Raw genomic sequence first — 12,455 nt, 5'->3', positions numbered from 1 at the left:
ATAGGTAAGTATCCCCTGTGTATCAAATTGTTAATGTATTTAAATTGCCGTTACAAATTTATATTGGCATGTGGCTAAGCGTGTATAGTAGAGCTAATATCAAGTGAACTTTTGGACATGGGCCTTGGGAATATGGCACTTAAGACCATTGTGAGTTCGCTGTGATAATGACTCAACGAAGTAAGTAATGTAAGTATTTTTATTTTTATTTTTTTTAAGCTTATGGCGAGGTCTAAAGCTTTTTATTAATTTTAAGCTTAGGTAGGTATTTATAGTTTTTTTATCCTATGTAATTATGACCTAGTTGAATAAATATTACCCTTGTAAGTTACTCGAATCGTAAATACGAACATAGCAAGTCAAATTAGTTGTTATTATGAGTAAAAATCGTGAAAGTTTAAATCAGTGAAATTTAATAGTAATAAAAATATCCTCCGACTGTACGTTACCGACATTCCGTCACACTCTGGGCAACGTTCGGCATCTCCATTCTCTCGCCTGCCGCCGCGCAGACCACGTCTCGGGAACATGCTGGATAAACGAGTCCTGCTCGTGTTGGCTTCGTGCGTGTGCTCGCTGCTGACGTACTCTGTTCGTGATGCAGGTAAGCCAATGTTTAAAATTATAAAAAAAAGTTTTTGACTCACCATCATCCGTCTCATGGGTAGAATGTAAAAGATCCATTACACGTGCCGTTTTCAACGATCTCATTCTAACTCTCATTTTTAGGGCACCTCGCAGAAAGCCAGTCCGTGTTGGACCCGGACGGCCAGCTGGTGCTGAGATGGCGCGTAAACTACGCCAACCGGAGGGTCCAATTTCAGCTGCTGGTGTCCGAGTCGGCGCCCGTCTTCAAATGGTTCGCACTCGGCTTCTCGGACCGAGGGGACCTGGAGAATTCAGATGTGTGTGTGCTGTGGACTGATTATAACGGCTCTGAGCACTTCGAGGTAAGTATAGTTTGGCAAGCCATTTCCGTCAGTAGAAAATGGCGGCAAATTTAAAAAAAATTAGGGGCGAAGAGTTGTTATCCCATGGTCCACATCCATAGATAATTTAAATTTTGGTCCTGTTCTACTGACAAAGTGGGTTTACCAGAGTATATTTAGGTTGTGGTTTATGTTAGAATCAAAAGTTGTAAATACCTCATCGAGTTTTAACACTTTTAACCTTTTAACCTAAATTACCGGTTATCTTCGGAGAACCAGGCGGTAGCCGTTTAGTTAGCTTGTACTATCTGTTTTATTATGCAATAGGGCCCTATTCTTCGGATCGTCAATACTATTTGACTTTTCACGTTTTGGAATGTTTTTTTCGTCCTTTAACAGTAAAATGTGCCATTTTCAATCAAAAGGGTACTTATTGTCGCTTGTCAGTAAGGCGCTATTTCCATACAGCTTCAATTAGAAATCAACCTTATCGACAACCGACAATGTGGTACCTTTTGGTTGAAAACGTCACAAATATGCAATACTCTGATAATCTCCTTCAATATAAAAGTTCGTAATCTTTGTATCGTGGTATTCGTCGTTCAATGAAAATAAGTAAGTGCAAACTTATTAAATCTAACCTAACAACTACAAGTAACTACAGATATCATATTTACTTGTTCTAGGACATGCACGCTGATGGATCCGGGCGGCTACTCCGCGACCCGCGGCAGGACTGCGAGGCCTTCCACCTCGACGGGCGTACGCGCACCATCCTCTTCGAACGCCCCTTCGACACCTGCGATGATCACGATTATGTCATCGAGGTTTAACCTTTTAACCTAATCTACCGCTTTGTGTTGTGTCCATATTTAATGACATCTTTGACATGCTCTTTACTAGTATTTTACAGAAATGTGTTCTTATAACGGTATACCTCATAGCGGTTACATCATCTTTTACCGGTTAACTTATTAATCGGTAAATTAATGGATAATAGGTGGGCTTATTAATGGGTAAATTTAACGACATCTATGCTATTTACAGGTAGGTGGTATCTGCACACAGCTTACATCATCGTTTCACGTTTTTAATTTTTACCGGTAACTTCATTTACGTTAGAAGTTCCCTGTTTGTTATAACTATAGTATTCTTCTAGAATTGATTGGCCTATGTTTTGATAAAATACACATTAAACATTTTTTTCTACAGGAAGGTACAGTCCACGTGGTCTGGGCTAGAGGCACCGACAAACTGTTCTCATCCCAAGGGCTCTGCTTGACTTGCACCTCGACCAAACACCATGGCTTTATTAGAGTACGGCTCATGACTCCTGTGAACTCACCCAAACCTGAGGGAACCCAGTACCACGTTACCAATAAAGACCTTAAGGTTCCAGGCCGTGACACTACTTATTGGTGCAAAGTGTTCAAGCTGCCTGATTTCATTACTGAGAAGGTTCATCATATTACACAGGTTTGTCTAGTCTATAGATGATTAACACTTTTAGCTCTAAGTAATTTGAAATTCGTTCAAATCTACACATTCAGTTAAGAGGATAGTGGACGGCCACTCTACCATACAAACGTAGTCCCCATTTTTCTCTCTGGATATTGACATTTATAAAAAATATTTTTACACAATTTTATGTAGGTACATTAACCATTCGTTTCATTTTGTTAGGTTTTATTATTATTTTAGGAGTGAATCTGAAGAGTATTACAGATATTGTATCGATTAGAAATATAATTTTAGAATGCAATATCTGTTTTTTTTTAGTTTGAATCGGTTATAACCCGAGGAAATGAAGGCTTGGTGCACCACATGGAAGTTTTCTACTGCGACGTGGATCCTAAGAAAGAGGTCCCATTATACGAGGGCGATTGCTTTGCTTCGGGTAGACCTGAGATTACTAAAAAATGTTCTAAGGTGAGTTTTCTCTTGCAATTTAGTCACTACGACTTTCTCGTTTTAGGCATGAATTTTACTTTACTCATCATTACAAACTTCCATGTTACATACACATTTTTCACGATTTTATTCAAGAAACACTGTTTTATTAACGATAACCGATAACCCAACCATAACAGCCTAATACCCTCTTTACACTCATGTATCTATTTGCGAAGGTAAAAGCAGCATGGGCGATGGGCGCTCGTCCGTTTACGTACCCCGATGACGCCGGTTTACCGCTCGGTGGGCCCCAGGCAAGCAAGTTCGTCATGCTAGAAGTGCACTACAACAACCCAGAACTAAGAAAGGGTATTTATATATACATTTTAAAATACATACGAAGCTTTACCACAGTTTAAGTATACAGTGGACTGGCGCCTTTGACGTGTACCGATCTACTAACAATGGCGAATGTATGCAGCTCGGGTGCGTACGGTACACCCCTCGCCCCTCGCACCCCGCACGATTGCCCTATCTAGACGGCTTCTTCGAATGACTGTATTGTTTTATAGACTGTGGCTTTACGTTGTCATTGTCACCTTGACTTTATGCGATTGGATCCTCAGCAGCAGCAGCCGAGTACGAGTAAATCTTGTACGAGTACTAATTCGACGCCAAAACCAATTTCGTTGCACCTAATACTTAGCCGGCAATTATCTGATTACCGGCTAAATAGGTGTAACGACTTCAATTGAGGAAACAAATGCCGCAATGTAATGCAATTCGCATGCAATTATCGGTGAGGTGTTTAGAGGCCCTAACACGGTAGTTTTACCAGTCAGGCGACATGACATATTATTTCTTTTCTTACGTTTATCCAATGCACTTGTTTGTGATACACACACACTGCTGTGCACTGCAGGCATGATATTTTTTTATGTAATAATAGTGAATCTTTCATTGGTAGAAAATGATACTAATTATTTAATTCTCTGCTTTATATATTTTTTTTTAGACTGGGTTGATAGTTCCGGAATCATGCTCTACGTGACCCCTAACCGGCGGAAATATGACGCGGCAATCATGGAGCTGGGCCTCGAATATACGGACAAAATGGCAATTCCTCCGGGACAAGACGCATTCCCGCTATCCGGTTACTGCGTGCCGCAGTGCACAGGCGTTGTAAGTTTACCATTATACATTTCGAAAATGCGGTGTTGATTGTCATTCTTCGCTGGTAAGGCTTAATCCATGCCCATTTTTTCTTCTCAATATATTTTTTCGAAGGTGTATACAATTGTACGGAGAAATATCATTGCAATGCAACTCATACCGGTTTAACCGGTTAGGCCCACTTGCACCATTCCACCAACCCGGGTTAACCGGCTAAACCTGTAGTTAGTAGTTACCATGGTTACCAGTACAATTTGACATTTTAGTGGGTAGGGCCAGGTTCTCCCTCCCCTCTCGCCAGTTGAGAGGGGACAGGAGGAGCGAGTCCCACACACCCCCCCATCAATGGCCTTCTCGCGGCCGGGGGGACGGTGCGTGAAAGCATTCGCCCACTCCGTTAACAAAAAAAAAGTACAATTTGACACTGGGTTAACGGTTTAACCGCTTAACCTCGGGTTAGTGGGATGGTGCAAGTGAACCTTAGTGATGGTCAAAAGGCTAACCCGATACTATGAAGCTTATAATTTTATACCCATAGTGTTCTAATTCATATGTAATATATTATTTACCTGGTTCACTACTATATTTTTTATAATTTTAAAATATTGTGACCCTTTGAACGCCACGCCTATATCGTGCGCGGCGCGCCATCGTGAATCTTGACGGAATGCACGAGGATTGATATTAGGCACGCGCGTCAGTGAACATCTTTGGCGGTCAAAAGGTTAACAATGAATGCACGGTTAAATTACTTTCTCCAGGGTCTTCCGGCGGAAGGCATCACCATCTTCGGCAGTCAGTTACACACGCACTTGACGGGTGTGGCGGTCTGGACAAGGCATTCGCGGCGCGGCGTCGAGCTGCCAGTGCTGAACCGTGACATGCACTATTCCACGCATTTCCAGGAGATCAGGCTGTTGCACAAGCCTGTTAAAGTTCTGCCGGTTAGTGACTTAATCAAACCACTATTTCCACCGTCGTCCCTAATACCGGGTATAGTATTTACAATTAAATAAATTCATTAGTAGTACTTAAGCTCTTATAACCAGTTGCTTAAGCTAGTAACCACTTCTAGCTTTTTCTGGTTTCAAGGTTTTCTTAACATAATGTGACTATTATTTGTTATTTAGGGTGACTACTTGGAAACGACCTGCATCTACCGCACGTTGGACCGCCCTAACGCCACAATCGGAGGCCATGCCATAACGGACGAGATGTGCGTCAACTACATCCACTACTACCCCGCCACCACGCTCGAGGTCTGCAAGAGCGCTGTCTCTAACGCCGCACTGAAGAGCTTCTTTAATTTTGAGAGAAAGTACGAATTTGTTTCTAAAATGTAATCTTATATAATAACTTTCTTATAGGTGATGTGAAAAGCAGTACGTGTCACAATGTTAGCAGAATTATTTGCGCCTTGGGCGTTAACGTTTGAATCCCTCAACACGCTCAGGATTCTATTTTATAATCATAGATAGCTGCTCTATTTACTCATGCGCTTTGCACAGTCTTCTAAAAGCCAAGTTGCCCAATTAATTAACCTGAATTCAAGATAAAGGCTTTAGATTGCCTTGCCTCATGGGTCATGGGAGAAATAAAGTCCTGGAACTAGTGTCGTGTCTTACATATTAGCGGACCAATTCGAAGGAAATAGTTATTTTAAGGTGCGCTTCTGGTTTAATTAAAAACAACATTGTATCGCTTATTTCAGCTGGGACAACATGTCGATCTCCAAGTCTTCACCACCTCGCCAGAGCTACTTGTCCATAGACCCGTGGAGCCCGCTGAGAGTGAGCTCGTTACACACGCTCTATATGGAGTCGCCAATATCCATTCAGTGCAACCAGTCCGATGGGCACCGTTTCCAGGTAATACACTCCGGATACTATCGCCTCTATGTAAACGGCACATGTATGTATGGTGTAACCTTCAAACCATAGATGCATGGTCCCATGGAGCCTACTGCGAGTGAGCTTATTGCACCTCTGTAAAATGAGTCCAATGTCCAATGGGACCGATTCAAGGTGCCGCCATCTGATGTTTCCCGATAACTCTGTTTATCGACCTGTAAATCGTCGCCTCCATGCCTAAGCTATCTGTCCGTAAAGCCGGTGAGCCCACTGTTAATGTTAATGTTTGCTCCATCTTCACAGAGTGGCTGATATTCATGCAATGACATTATTACATTGTAATCAGTTTGAACCGCGGTGTGTACAAAATAATATAAATACTACATAGTCATATAATCATACTTACTTACTTACTCCTTTGGCGCAGCGACCCAAAGTGTGTCTTGGCCTCCAACACGACAGTTCGCCACTGATCCCGGTCCTGTGCAGTTTCTCGCCAGTCATGGACCTGGAGCTCGCGCAGATCAGCGTCCACCACATCCGCCCATCGGTACCTAGGTCGCCCGACCGGGCGACGTGCTGTCGGTCATATAATCATACAATTCATATTTGTACGTGTTTGTTTCAGGGTGACTGGGAAGGTTTGCCTATCCCCAGAATCAAGCTTCCTCTTCCAGCCCAACGACGTGTTTGTCCTAATACCCACAATGGAATCCAGTTTAAAAAATAAATAAAAAAACATTACCAATCAATCACGACCATTATCTATAAACGAAATAAATATCATATACAAAGGAAAAAAAAGGGTGACTACTTGTAAAAACATAAATTAAAATATTTTCATAAGAAAGTAATTTAATTTGTTCAGACCATAATCTATGTCGTACGTCGTCAGGGGGGTGTCACTGCGCAGTTTAGGTATATTTGGCCGGCGCACCACCCGGGCAGGTGTATGGCAGTGGGCTGCCGCTCGCGCAAAATTGAAAATACATAATGGCTTCGAAACCTAAATCGCGATCTAATCTGTATAAAAGATAATGTTCTGTTTACGGATGTCTGAATAAACGGAAGAACAAGGAAGCAGAAAAAACATTTTTTTTTAAATTCCGGACTACATTGACCGACGTATTTTCAAAGGAATAAGTACTTCTGTAGCATACCTACTTCCGTGAGAATCAGACATACTATTTCCGGCTAAAAATTTTATGTTTACGTTTGTAATTCCTACATATTTATCTTAAAAATAATAAATCAGTAGGTATAGGTACAAAAACTTGTCAAGTGACAACCCCGTGCCGACACTCGCAGCTCGGTTATAAAACTGCGGCGCGCAAAGAAGATTCACGGTTCGTGCGCGGTTATAAGTTTCAATTTTGCTTGCAGGCGGCGAGTGTAGGTATAGTTTTGTACCTAAATCTGGCTTTTGTGAAAGAGTGAATTTTCTGTACGGTAGTACTATTAGTTATTCTGTGACGTCGTACCCTAATCTATTTCTAACTTTATTTAATGAGCAACTAGGTAAGATCTCTCGTTTTCCCAGTGTTGCTCTACGGTGCCGAAACGTGGACAGTAAAGTAAGAGAGAGTGAACGGAAACGCATTGATGCTTTGGAAATGTGGTGCTGGAGAAGGATGCTGCGGATATCGTGGACTCAGCGCCGCACTAATATATCCATTCTCCAGGAACTCAAGGTTACACAACGATTTTCGGCAATCGTTCACTCTCGTATCCTTAGATACTTCGGTCACGTTACGCGCAAGGAAGACAACGCCATGGAGAGGCTTGTTGTCCAGGGCAGAGTGGATGGCACAAGACCCAGATTGCGGCCCTCAATGCGATGGACCGACCAAGTCAAAGCTCTCACCGGGTCAGGTTTAAATCTGTGCGTGCGGAATGCAGTAAATAGAGAAGCATATGGCGGGAAACTACGAAAAAAGCCGTACAACGACCTCAATGACCACGACTGCTCTGACAAGAGTATCCGACTGAGAAGAAGAAGAGAGGTAAATATGTTTAGCAAATGGTCATTGTCACTTGAGCAATCATACTGTCTTTTTATCCTAACCGTCACTATCATCACCCCCAAAAAAATCTGACGAGTATTTTTTATTTGGCCTGCCAAACTGTACTTATAAGAATTTATAAAATAAAAAGAAGACTCGTACAGATATTACCCTACTAGTTGTAGTTACTAGTTGTAGACGTAGTAGTTGTTAAAAAAATAGTTGTATGACAGTTATTCATATTTGAGCCATATAATATAAGATAAGCCTAATAATGTTGTGCTTTATAATAATTATACCCATGTTGAATAATGATTATAATGAAACAAGATATACCTACGTAGAATTTTAATAATTTATTTGTTTAATATGGATGTTCCTAATTTCTTTAATATGAGTATCATCATTAAAGGTAAAAAAGTAATAAATAGGTGATAAAATTAGTTAGATCTCAAAATGTAAATATGGATTTAAGGATCTATGTCAAATATTTAGACCATAATAAAGTTGGCTGAATACTAGAATAATTTGTATTTTTTTATTATACCCCGTTGACATACATGTCCTACAAGCATTCATTGAAATAAAATATAATATATGTAAAAATATATGTATGTAACTGGTTTTAAAATAAATACCTACATGAACTTTCAATTTCAGTATAATACGTTGAATTCACAAATCACAATAATTAGTGTAACCCGTTCGAATTAAAAAACCGCAAATCGATGTATAGGTTAGCCGTTTGGCACACGCATACTAGAGGTCAAAATAAAAATTTTGACCCGCAGTTCCTAAAAAAATTTCCCCGGGGGGTGGTAAAACATTATTTTTTTGTATGAAAAAAAAACCTATCGTGTGTGGTATCATACGAAAGGACTTTTTGAAGCGATTCTAAAAATATATCACATTATTACATTTCGGTCATTTTTTTTAATTAAAACAAAAAGAATTTTCGAAACATACCAAGTAAGTTTGGACTCCTCCAGATACGATATAGCTGATTTTTTTTGTACAATATACCACAAATGATACGTTATAACCTCATATCCAACCCCAAGAAAGCATAGAATAAATTTAAAAGTGCAAAAATTACTGCCTTGGGTGAGACTTGAACTCACGGCCTCTGGATCGATACTCCAGCGCTCTGCCAACTGAGCCACCAAGACCTCATCCATAGTCAGCAAATCTTCCCACTATAATTTATTCTAAGCTTAATAGCATCGATCGCAGACGTTTCTGCTTGTTAAAAATTAATTTAGAATGGGTAGCACATCGTAACTGGTGAATTTCCAATATGACTTGGAACTCCGGTGGCCGTTTAAGAAGTGTAACACTCTTACGGTAGATGTCGCTAGAGTCCCCTAGACCCATATAGTGGGAAGATTTGCTGACTATGGATGAGGTCTTGGTGGCTCAGTTGGCAGAGCGCTGGAGTATCGATCCAGAGGCCGTGAGTTCAAGTCTCACCCAAGGCAGTAATTTTTCCACTTTTAAATTTATTCTAAGCTTAATAGCATCGATCGCAGACGTTTCTGCTTGTTAAAAATTAACCCAAGAAAGCAATTTTGAAAATAATATCATAAACATTTTTTTTTTCAATTTTACAAACTGACAGTTCTACTTCAATACCTATTTTACGAGACTTATGGAACTGTACTGCAGATACGGTACATATTAATCATAAAATTATACGTAATATCCATATACATATAGAACGGGAAATACCTCTTTAACCCTTTAACTGCGCCTTTTCATCGGTTGGTATAGTTTGTTTTGTTTTTGACACAAAATATCAAGATTGTATCCTTCAGATACGATATATGTACCATACTGATTTTTTTTGTACAATATACCATAAATAATACGTAATATCTTGATATCTAACCCCAGCAATTTTGAAAATAATTTCATTAAGAATATTTTTTTTAATATTTTTCATTATATGTTAGATTATCTGAAGGATACAACCTTGATATTTTGTGTCAAAAACTAAACATACTATACCAACCGATGAAAAGGCGCAGTTAAAGGGTTAAAGAGGTATTTCCCGTTCGATGTATGGATATTACGTATCATTTTATGATTAATATGTACCGTATCTGCAGTACAGTTCCATGTCTCGTAAAATAGGTATTGAAGTAGAACTGTGTCAGTTTGTAAAATGGAAAAAAAATGTTAATGATATTATTTTCAAAATTGCTTTCTTGAGGTTGGATATGAGGATATCACGTATCATTTGTGGTATATTGTACAAAAAAAATCAGCCATATCGTATCTGGAGGAGCCCAAACTTGGTATGTTTCGAAAATTATTTTTGTTTTAATTCAAAAAAAAAATGGCCGAAATGTAATGATGTGATATATTTTAAGAATCGCCTCAAAAAGCCCTTTCGTATGATACCACACATAATAGGTTTAGGTTGAAAAATTATGTTTTACCACTCCCCCGGGGAAATTTTTTTAGGAACTGCGGGTCAAAAATTTTGTTTTGACCTCTAGTATGCGTGTGCCAAACGGCTAACCTGTACATCGATTTGCGGTATTTCTTTGTAATTGGGGTCGAGCGGCTTCCGCTAAATCCCACACACACTTAGTTTCAGTTACAAGGTTACCGGTTACCTAAATGTTAGTAAACCGGTTACATATGGTCAAAAGGTTAAATATCACTTTGTAATTCAGAAATTCTTGCTAGATAAAAAAATACTTTGGAAATGGCTTGCCAAACTATAACTACTTACTACATTCGGAAGACTAACTATAAATCACTATAAATCGACGCGGCGAATGATGATCCCTATGACAGTTCATTTTTGTATGGAGTAACTGTCAATGTCAAATGTTTTTGGACTCTTTTTGGTATTTCAACCATACTTACATCCATGATTTCAACACATTTTTTTATTTAGAAGTGTAACCATGGAGACTGTATAAAGGAGCCAAATCTCTATGTATAAAAAGTGTCCATCAAAAAACAGTAATTAGGCGGCGCCACCATACACCGAAATACTACCAAAAACAACCTACGTAATTTGGTCGGGTTATTTGTTGCCTTATATGGTTCATGTTATACTCATGTCCCAGCCTAACTAGCGCCACCGGAGAGATTAGGAACTATTATTTAAAGCTTAACGCGGTCACTTTTACAACAATTCTGCCATAAGAGATTGCGATCCTTTCTATACCATCCATAAGTGTAACAATTAAGCATAGACCTAGCATTACATAGATCAGCGATACGCGTGCGCCCGTGAGGGACAAAACATACGCAATGCGACAATATGATTGGTCGAGAAGATTTGTAGCATGGAGACTATACCTAGTCGGCTCATAAGTTCTGTCATATACATAGTATCAAATAAAATCAAAAGTTTAAGTTTATTCCGTATAATTTGTACAGCGTTTGAAAGCTTATAAACTGGAGAATCTAAATGTATAACATTTATTCAAAATGACCGCCATAATTATCTACACAGGCTTGAAGTCTTCGTGGCCAGTCGTCAATGGATTCACGCACCACTTTCATGTCGATATTGGCCACTGCCGTAGCAAGAGATTTTTTCAGCGAGTCTAGATTTGCATGAGGTTTTGAGCACACCTTTTCCTCTAAATACTGCCATATTTTATAGTCTAAAGGATTAAGATCTGGGCTAGAGGAGGGCCAATCTTCATGCCGTATAAAGTCGATTTTATTGGAGGCGAGCCAGGCTTGTGTAGACTTTGCCTTATGGGCTGGAGCAGAGTCCTGCTGGAAAACCCAATGCTGGTTTAGAAACATCGTATGGGATAGTGGTTTCACAATATTAGTCAACACCGTGTCTTGGTACACTTTGGCACTAGTTTTTACTCCTTTCTCACAAAAATGCATACTAGTGACGCCCGCATAAGAAACTCCCAGCCAAACCATCACAGATGAAGGGTGATGACCTCTTTGAATACGGGGAATGCTATTAGACGCTTATTTACTATTGCGAGCGTACACTCTATCATTTTGTTTATTACAGTTTTCTTCTATGTCAAAAATTTTCTCGTCCGAAAACAGTATACAACGGTGCTTATTTTTAGCGTACTTCTTCAATAAAGCTTTAGATCTTTTAAGCCTTAAAGCTTTAAGCCGACCATTGAGAAAATGGCCAGTTTTTCGTTTATAAGCACGAAGTCTCAGGTCTTGATTAAGCACTCTTTTCACCGTGTTTTTGCTCAAACCCATCTGGAGGGCCATAACTTTTTGTTTCCTAGCGGGATTTCTGGCAATGCGTGCCCTAATTGCTTGTACAACCGCTGGAGTCCTAGCTGTACGCGGACGACCGCTTCTTTTCTTGTCATTTAAACTAGAGACCTCACTGTATCTTTCTATGGTACGATACACAAATCTTAGAGAGAATTTAAAATTTTCAAGTAGCTTAAAAATGTTAGTCGGCGAGTGACCACAACGATATAGTGCAATTATTGCGGTACGGCTATCTTTAAGCGTCCACTCCATGTTGAAGAAAACAGAAAATTGCAAAATTATACTACTCAAATATTTAATAAAGATTCGAAATTCAAATGCAGAACGGTTTTTGTTTTAGGAGTTCCAAATTTAAATTTTAAAGGCCAGTGACAGAA

General features: G+C 39.5%; 1 protein-coding gene across 1 annotated transcript; it reads left to right on the top strand.

The window, feature by feature from the left end:
* Positions 1-461: 461 nt before the first annotated feature.
* Positions 462-6,597, top strand: LOC134746213 (tyramine beta-hydroxylase). The gene is made up of 11 exons (XM_063680539.1): positions 462-604; positions 730-950; positions 1,616-1,756; positions 2,142-2,405; positions 2,709-2,858; positions 3,059-3,191; positions 3,838-4,004; positions 4,757-4,939; positions 5,126-5,313; positions 5,707-5,863; positions 6,474-6,597. Exons 1-11 carry the CDS (start codon positions 529-531, stop codon positions 6,573-6,575), a joined length of 1,782 nt encoding a protein of 593 aa, XP_063536609.1. The 5' UTR covers positions 462-528; the 3' UTR covers positions 6,576-6,597.
* The last annotated feature ends 5,858 nt before the right edge of the window (positions 6,598-12,455 follow it).

This window comes from Cydia strobilella, chromosome 12 (genome assembly GCF_947568885.1).
Source record: "Cydia strobilella chromosome 12, ilCydStro3.1, whole genome shotgun sequence".
Lineage (NCBI taxonomy): Eukaryota > Metazoa > Arthropoda > Insecta > Lepidoptera > Tortricidae > Cydia > Cydia strobilella.
Note: the sequence above shows the minus strand (reverse complement) of the source record. Positions and strands in the feature narration are given on the sequence as shown.

Coding starts and splice junctions, on each gene's coding strand:
- LOC134746213 (XM_063680539.1), top strand. CDS start 529: ATGCTGGATAAACGAGTCCTGCTCGTGTTGGCTTCGTGCGTGTGCTCG. Junction 1,757..2,141: donor ATCACGATTATGTCATCGAG/GTTTAACCTTTT, acceptor TTTTTTCTACAG/GAAGGTACAGTCCACGTGGT. Junction 4,005..4,756: donor TGCCGCAGTGCACAGGCGTT/GTAAGTTTACCA, acceptor TACTTTCTCCAG/GGTCTTCCGGCGGAAGGCAT.